Source organism: Micrasema longulum, unplaced genomic scaffold (assembly GCF_059751315.1).
Source record: "Micrasema longulum isolate JH-2025_06_02 unplaced genomic scaffold, ASM5975131v1 h1tg001462l, whole genome shotgun sequence".
Classification (NCBI taxonomy): Eukaryota; Metazoa; Arthropoda; class Insecta; order Trichoptera; family Brachycentridae; genus Micrasema; species Micrasema longulum.
The window spans coordinates 105,855-115,224 of NW_028278648.1; the positions used below are offsets into that span (position 1 = coordinate 105,855).

General features: G+C 33.5%; 1 protein-coding gene across 1 annotated transcript; it reads right to left on the reverse strand.

The window, feature by feature from the left end:
* Positions 1 to 1,372: 1,372 nt before the first annotated feature.
* LOC148275306 (uncharacterized) lies at positions 1,373 to 6,164 on the reverse strand. The gene is made up of 3 exons (XM_088235877.1): positions 6,067 to 6,164; positions 4,770 to 5,078; positions 1,373 to 3,785 (listed from the first exon to the last, which is right to left on the reverse strand). The coding sequence occupies exons 2-3, from the start codon at positions 5,035 to 5,037 to the stop codon at positions 2,590 to 2,592; spliced, it is 1,464 nt and encodes a 487-aa protein (XP_088092003.1). The 5' UTR covers positions 5,038 to 5,078; positions 6,067 to 6,164; the 3' UTR covers positions 1,373 to 2,589.
* Positions 6,165 to 9,370: the final 3,206 nt, after the last annotated feature.

Consider the following 9,370-nt stretch of genomic DNA (forward strand, 5'->3'; position numbering starts at 1 on the left):
CGAATCGTTTTAAAAAAATATATAATCGGCTTATATTTGTGTTATGATAGCAATGTTCGCGGTCTGGCAACATTACGCGGCCGCTTAACGTATGCGCGCAGGCGTGATGTCGGGCAGGGGGGCATTTGGAAGACTTCTGGACACAATGCGATGTATGCGAACTTGATTCCACGCGCCTTCTGTGGTGGTATTCTGAATCTTCTCTATCCTTTAGAGAATGGTTAACCTAGGGATTTAAATTTTTTGCATGCACCTCAAATTTGCTGCATTTATGGCCACAATGATGATAATATGTCAAACAAATACGAACCCGTGAAACCAAATATGAGTTTTTCATGTAGACTATTATTGCGACCTTAAGCATTATTCAGCATATTAGTTTTTTTCCCGCTTTTCAAACAGTTTTATACATTTGACGTTTAATTGTTAATGTGGCCATTTTATAAAGTAAAGTGTCATCGCATTCAAAAAATAAAAATTCTCAAATTAATTACTTTCTAGTGGGTAGAGAGGATTCAAAATACCACCCCACTCTCACGGCACGAGAAAACAGTTTCTTTCGTGTATTTTGTATGTAAATACACAAGATAATACGGCCACGAGAGCGTTTGGAATACCAGCTCTTGTATATTATAATTCTGAGAAACAGATTTGATCGCGCCACTTGCCCGTTGGCACATAAACGATCGAAATGCTGGTTCGCGGAATGCGTTATCCTTTATTTACTTTGCCACAGAACCCTAAATACAATGACTGCAATCACCTACCTTATTCTGGGTTCTGGCACCTTTATTGTCTGGCACTTCTGTCGCGGTTGTCAGGATCAGATCCGATCTTGTGGTCAGGAAGGAGGGGCACTTACGAATTACACAACACAGTGGATTTAATAGTCATTGATCGCAAAATATCTTCTCTGCGATCGCGGTGAGAATATAAAAACCACATGGACATACGCCCAGTTCAGTTGTTATTCTGGCGCCGCGCCGGGACAATGTCGGTACCCACGGCAGGCAAATGCAACATCTTAACCAGTGCTCCGTAGGTAGCAAACAAATTTGAACGCATAATCCAAACAATTGTGGCATGTATATAGGTGTGTGCACATAGAGTTAATGTGGTGTAACCAAGACTAAATAAAACAAAAAAAATACAAAAAAAACACTATATTTATTTGGTAATGTATCCAAAATAATACATCTTTATTAAATTTTAATTCTACTTTATTTTTTGATATAAACGTATATTGTTACTTAATTACTTTTTGCCAGATAACTTTTTATGTTTAAATAAAACTATCAAATAAAGTGTTCACGTAAATACACAATAGTTTAAAAATGTATACACAAGTTATCATTGAAAGCACATAAGATTAGATTAAGATTTATTTATTTATGGCAAAATACATCGTTTTAACTTAACATTACATTACATAATTTATTTGTACGAAATATTATTAACTTAACTAGTGTAAATTTCTGTCCTAGACAATGATATTTCATTAAAATGTTGTATAGCTATATCTCCCTTTAATCCGTGCCTCATGTCCGAGGACAGTGATCACGACGAAAGTCTTTCTCCACCTGGAACAGTCTTGATCTGTTCTGTTTGCATTTGTCAGTGACAGTTCTGATAATTCAGCAACTAAGCCGCTCAATTTATCGGCTAACGTCCAAGCGACTGTGTCCCTTCGACACTTTCTAGGAAGATAGTTTTCTCCAACTATCAGAGTTCCTTCTGGAAATATTTTCAAAGAGCTGCAGGATTCTAGAAGTACTACAGGACTGCTCCAAGGAATGCAGGAGCATAATATAAAATATACATAGTTACTGCCGAGTACATGAAGTGAATTTCGAATAGTATTATAGAAGTATACTGTTTGCAAATTGTAATTTATGAGAGCTAATAATTTTGACTAGTCTCATATAAACGATCTTAAACAATTTTAATAAATCTATACTTGTTCTTTTCTCAGTTTAAACAATACCAAAATATTAAGTAGGAAGTCATTATTACTAAGTTTACATGTAATTCCGAGTTTGAGTATCTAATAATTTTTTTTGATAGGTGGGAATTATTATTTACGCTTGATATACTCGTATCAACAATTTTTGCAGCTGAGTTGTACGTTGAGGGATACGTATTTTAATTTTCAAGAAGTTGAGGGTAATCTTAAGTTGCTATTGACTATTTTATATGTAATGATGAAGTGAAACTTCCTCATAGCTATTAAAATGTACATTTTGTCGACAGCTAAGGCGCTTTATGTATGAAAATGTGCCTTTTTAAACAACTTTTTATAGAGATCGTGAAAATCATTCTGAGCATGCGAATGGCTTAACCCACGTGTGCTTTTTAAGATCAGTTTTCCGTAATGTTGCATAATTGCATTCCTAGCATGTAAATGGTTTCTAGCCAGGGCGTGTGAACATGTAAGTTGTTATTTCGCTTTGCCGTGACGTTGTATGGTTACATTCTTAGCAAGTGAATGGTTTCCCACCGGTATGTATAAACAGGTGGCTTTTAAAGTAACTTTTCAATGAAGTTGTATCGTTACAGTCCGCACATTTAAACTCAAGTTGAGTTTTTCACTCAAGAGCACTTAAGTTTTTCATCAGAATGTACGAGCATGTGCTTTTTCAAAACATTTATTCTTGAAGTTTTATAATTACATACCGAGCATGCGAAAGGTTTATCACTAGAGTGCACCACCATGTGATTTTTAATATGAGTTTTCGTTGATGCTATATAAGAACATTTAGAGCAAGCAAACGGTTTCTCACCGGAATGTTTTAACATGTGGCGCTTTAAATCACACTTTCGCGAAAATGCATAAACACATAACGAGCATGTGAAAGGTTTCTCGCCAGTATGTTTAAACATGTGACTTACGAGAACACTTTTCCGTGATGCTTTATAATTACATTTTGAGCATGCGAACGGTTTCTCGCCAGTATGTATCAACATGTGATTTTGTATATGAGTTTTTGTCGAAGCTGTGTAATTACATACAGAACACGCAAACGGTTTCTGGCCAGTATGTATCAACTTATGCCTGTCAATATGATTTTTGGTTGATGCTGTATAATTACATTCTGAGCATGCGAACGGTTTATTGCCAGTATGTTTAAACATGTGATTTACAAGAGCACATCTCTGTGATGCTGTATAGTCACATTCTGAACATGCAAATGGCTTCTCGCCAGTATGTGTCAACATGTGACTATTTATTTGAGCTTTCGTCGGTGCCATATAATCACACTCAGAACACGCGAAAGGTTTCTCGCCAGAATGTGTGAACATATGACGTTTGAGCTGGCTTTTCTGCGATGCTGTATAAGTACATTCTACACATTTAAACGGTTTCTTCCCAGAATGTTTTAACATGTGCCGATTCACATCACACATTCGTAAAAATGTATGATTACATACTGAGCATGCGAACGGTTTCTCGCCAGTATGTTTAAATACGTGAAACCTTATTTTGGTTTTTATTGACGTCGTATAGTCGCATTCTGAGCAAGCAAATAGTTTATTGGAGGTATTTTTCACAAAGTGACTTTCAATGGTACTTTTCTGTGACGGTTTTTTGTCAGTATGTGTAAACATGTGGCCTTTTAAACGACATTTTTCATTAGGCGCATTATTGCATTCCGAGCATGCGAACGTTTTCTTGTCGGTATTACAATGTTTCTCCTTAGGTAATTTGTGTTCACACACTGGTTTTGGTTCTGCACTGTGAGACGGTTGATTTATACCCTCCACAGTTAATGTTGTCGATTTTGCATCTGAAAAGAATAAGTCCATATTAACCTGCTGATAAGAATACGTATTTAGTTTTATTCCACTTTTATTTGTAATTTTTACCAGTGGTCGGGTTTCATCGTGACCGACATCGTCAGACTTAACTAATTTCTATGTTATATTTAAGTGCCAGCAGGAGGTTGTAAATCATTTATATAATTATGAGAATAAAAGGATTTAACCTAAAATAATTTAAGTACAAGTAATAAAAATAGGGAAATATCACAAACGTAATATTTCCCTGTTGTTATAGGAAAATATCACGTATGTGAAAGAAATGTTTTCATACATAACTTTAAAAAACAGATAACTCGTTTTTAAAAAAAAATTTAAGTAAAAGATTAATACTAGAGTTATTATTATTTAAATTTTAAGACCATTTCAGACCACAAGTCGTAAATAACTTGGGCTGGAAAAAATTAAATCGAGTTGTGGTAGTGGGATTTGAATCTCGGACCTTTGGCCCTGGAGTCCACAATACTACCACCGGACCACAACTCTAGAAGGGTCTCTAGAAAACCGCGAGATGTTTGGCATTAATAATTGTGGCGCCAAGATTCGTGACAATCTTCTATAAAAAAATAAAGTTTTTAAACAATATTTTGAGTTTGTCCAAATTTTTGTAGACAAGGACTGGATTTAACTCTCTGGGGAGCTGTTTATATTAACATGTCAAACCATTCCAAAATATTACTCATATTAAAATAAATAAATCATTAGTATTGGGAAAATGCTTATTAACTGCTGTGATTTGTTTTATTATTTAAAAATAAAACGATGTAGTGTTGGCAATTTGTAGACGAGGCGGGCTGGTACTCAGTACTCGGCGCTGTGGGTAAAGTAAGTTTGTAGTACTCACTACTATCGGTTACTGACTACAATAAACTGTCTAACCACACACAACACGTTAACACTTTTTTTTTAAATGTCTCTCCCTGAATGGTTAGGCGAAATACAGAATTACTTACAAGAGTCAACATCAGTATTGCGAGAGGATTCCAAGCATTCCTGTTTAATATTGGGATAATCAATGTCAATTTCCGTAAAGTTGAGTATATCTTTCTCTAGAATATCCTGTTGTTCAGAAGTTGTCCCCGGTTCAACCTTCGCAGTGGCAACACCTGGCTCCTCGCTTCTGCAGGGCCACGGCGCTCCTTCCCCAGTATGGAGAATATCTCCTTCCACATCGCCAGTCTCCGGTTCAGCCTTCACACTCACTGGAAGGGTCTGTTCCATAGTAGAATACAAACACCTCGCTATTTTCGAAGATCAAACACCTGAAAATATGAACGCTACATAAAGAATATTGAATTCTTATGAATCATATCTCGGGTATGGTTAATTGATTTTTGAACACAGTGGATATAATTTAACAATACGGGGGTTTACAAAACGCATAGTATTTTTGCGACGGTCAAGAACATAGTCTTCAATAGCATTAAGAATTCACAAATTAAACGTCATAATATAAACAAAATTTTGAGTTTGTCTAATTTTTTGTAGACAAGAACTGGGTTCAACTCCCTGGGGAGCTGTTAAAATTAACATATTACAATAGAGATGAAGAACACTTTAGAGAAGGTAATATAAAAGTCTAGACATCTGCAGGGCTTATTACCTGTCTGGCTGAGACAAGCATTATCGAAAAAATCTAGAAACGGGTGCAGCGTTGGTTTAGACATGTAGAGCGAATGGACAGCGAAAGAACAGCTAAAAAGATCTACGGTGCGAAAATTTATGGGTGCAGAAATTAAGGAAAACCGAGAAAGACACGGCACGATCAAGTTCATGAAATACTTGAAAATGGACATGTCGAGAGCAGGAATAATCGACGTGCGTGCATGAGAAGATAAATGAATGCAGAGGAAGCGAGGTCTGTATGCAAAAATGTGATATGGCGTTCTATCCTCTCTGCCTACCCCTACGGGGAAACGGCGTGATGTTTTGTTTTTTGGCGGTGGTAATTAATTAATAATTTGTATTATCTACTTCGGAAATGCGTATTTACTATTCTTACAATTTATGTTCAATTGTTTTTAAACTGTATAGGGCAACCATAGTTGATACTTTATATTCTTATATTAAGACGCCATAATTCAAGAAAGAAGAAGAAGACGGTTCGTCTATAAAACGCGAATGATTGTCTACGGTCAAAGCTAGCTACTGTCATTTTTCATCCCGAGCGGTGCTCATAAACGAAATATGCCCCAAAACACTATCAATAATATTTAAAAACCATAAAAAGTATAAAAGCCAGATACTTACATGAATTAATGCGACTGGGCGTAATGTATAGTCGTTAAACGAGTGTAGTTGTTCACGAACGCCTCCACGTATCGCTCAGGCGGCCATTTCGACGAGACACATAGACAATAAAGAAGTTTGTAACCAAAATAGTTTTAATAGTACTTACTTGGCTGACGAAGAACAATACTTTGACAAAATACGAGTTAGCGTCTACATGTCGAAAATATTTCTAAACAAAGTAACAGGTTATTCAGCGGTGGTTTTATATAAGAGATTTAACACTTATATATCTTTGATTAAATCAGAATTATGTTAAGTACAATGCAATACGTTATTAGTTAAATTAATGTTTAAATTAGTCACTCCTTTGCTATTTTATTATTATAGTGATAATATAACTTTTCTATATTGGTTTATATAAATAAAGGTATTTGTTTTTTTTTTTTTAATATTAAATCACACATTGTAACAAGTAAATTACGAACTTTTGAATTACTTCTACTATAACTTCTTGAAGATGTTTTTATCAACTTAATTTTTTAACCTCTGTACTCGTATAACTGCTAGATATTTTTGTTTATAAACTTTATTATGTACTTTGTTTTATACAAGAAAAATTGTATTGTAAAAGCCCTATGGGCGTTTAATGTATAAAAAAATATTTATATATTTAAAATATATAATCGATCTTTTAAAAGGATCGAAGATCTAAAGAGGCCTTGAAACGGCGTTAAAACAGCCAAAAAAGTAATACAATCTAATAAAATAGTAAGCAATTATTTCACCAAAAATGGTCACGGAAAATAATTTCCAAACACAATTCTCTCAATAGAGATAAGAAAAAGATTTAATTGAAATAAACGGTACGGCGATAAAGAAGAACACCTAAATGCATACCAAAAAGACCTATGAAGAATTATTTTATATATTTCTAAGTGGTTACGCGTGAATGTTTGCTGGCATTTATATGCTTTGGCTTTTCCTTGAGGAATAGGAACCTAAGTGGCCTGGTAGTACCTACCGCGTTGCAACAATTCACAAATTCCTTTTTCAAATATAAATCTGACATTTGTATTTTTCCTCAAAAAACAAATTAATGTCTTCTGTGATCCGCACGATCAACTATTAACGAAAAATAATATTCCGACCGCTATCATATGAAGTTACCACTAAAGTGTCAGCATTATCATCATCACCGCATCCAATATCCAAAAATCCTGATACCGCGAAACCGTCCAATTTTTCCCTTGATGGATATTTTGCCCAAAGTGCTCAACCTTTAAAAAAATATATTTCCATTTGATTTCGGTAAATTTGGTACATCAAGAATGAAAGTAGATTTATGACAATCACTTTCCTTAGAAGCTTTTGTCACTAACTTTACTCAGTGGCTTGTCAGAACCTGTCAAAGTGCGCGTGTAATTTGTTGCGGGCCAATTACGACTCTGTGTTTTTTAATATACTGCTCGATAGCAAAGACAAAGGTAAGCTTTTCTAGTTGCATGATACAGACAAAGGGTTTCAGATCATTTTCTGTTTATATTATGTGATGTCAGTAGCTTCAATCAAAAATTATGACGATGGGCAAATAAACCCGCATAAGTTGAGCCTCTGGGTTGTCAATTTTGCCCAAACGGAAAAAATGTGTTAGGGTTGTCATTTTCTTGTTTTCATAATTAGTTTAAATGAAATTAAAACTATTATTTTTTTAATTTATTTCTTAAGTTAGCTTATATTAAAACTAATATAAACTATTATGTACATTTACATCATCTATATATATTTACATTTCCTTACAGTAACTTATACATTTATTTTTAAATTCTTTCAGACACTTTTCATTCTTCATACATTCAGGCATCTCATCATACATTTTTAAACCCTTATACATCAAACAATTTTGCGACTCAGCTCTTTTCAATAATGGTAGTCTTATTTTATCCTTTTGTCTAGTAGCATATTCATGACAATTTTTGTTTTAGACAACTTTATCTTTAAAATATTTTGGTAATTTATCGTGAAAAAATTTATGTGTAAATATCAATATATTAAATTTAAGTCTCCTTCTTACAGATAACCATTTTAGTTCATCTCTCATTTTTTTTACATTGCTATATTTATTTTTCTTAATAACTATTCTCATCGCTTTATTTTGTAAAATTTCTAGTTTATTTAAATTTCCTTCGTTTGCTAAAAATAATATTGTTGAGCAGTAATCTATATGTGGAAGAATGATTGTTTTGTAAATTAGTTCTGCAGTATCTTTATTTAATTTATTTCTCAATCTACTAAGGAAAAATATTTTTTTTGATATTTTTTTTTATTATGAACGTTTTGCACTCATTAAGTATTTTAGATTTTCAAAAGTATCATCATTATTGTGGATAATTTAATTTAATTCTACTTTGCCTTCATTAATTTAATAATGTTTTTTTATATTCCTTATATTGCGTTTTAATAAATTCTGAAGCATTTCACATTATTTGCATACTATAAAATTTCTTTCTTTATTGGATCATTTTTATTATATCTGAAGTTAAGCAGCCTCCATTTTTATCCACCCTCAAACAAAATTTCTTCATTTTCATAGCTATGGACTTAGATTTCTAAATAATTTGTACTTATATTTAAAATTGATGTCGTCGGTTTTAATCTTCTTAGTTGTTCATTGACTATATGCCTGAAACCGTTTTTTTTTTAAATATAGGTATTAGCCATTTCGAAAATTGTATGTACCTACCAGTGCTTCGATTATAAATGCTATCTTCATCTGTATATATCGAGATGGTATACTTAACGTCTATACTATTTGTATCTTACCTCGGTGTGTTCTACCTACTTGTCATATCGACATCATATGATCGAAATAAGCCAATCAATGACCGCCAAAAAATAGTCCGCGTTCCTTACGTCATTAACATTAAAATAGTTCTCATTTATAATTCAAATAGGCTTCTTTGATAGAAAGTGCCCACTTCAAAGCGATTATAAACTCCAATAAATCCCGATTCAAGCGAAAAATGCTCGCTTGTAAAACGAATGATCTGGCATTTTTTAGTGTTTAAGTACATTTTATTTACTTTACACCACTCATTTAGAGAATTGAGGTTCTGTTGAACGGAAAGGCAATCTCCAAAGATTTTTATCACCTTATATATTTTAAGATCATCCACAAAAAGTAAAAACATGACGTCATTAAAATTTTTTGTAATATCGTTAATAAAAAGTGGAAAAAGCACCGGACCCAAATGAGAACCTTGGGGTACACCACTGGTAGCCTTAAAAGAATAAGAGGAAAAATACCTTTCTTTAACAATTAATT

Excerpts from the sequence above, each read along its gene's own strand:
- LOC148275306 (XM_088235877.1), bottom strand. The coding sequence starts at position 5,037 with ATGGAACAGACCCTTCCAGTGAGTGTGAAGGCTGAACCGGAGACTGGC. Across the intron at positions 3,786-4,769 it reads CAATACTGATGTTGACTCTT|ATGCAAAATCGACAACATTA; the intron begins GTAAGTAATTCT and ends TATTCTTTTCAG.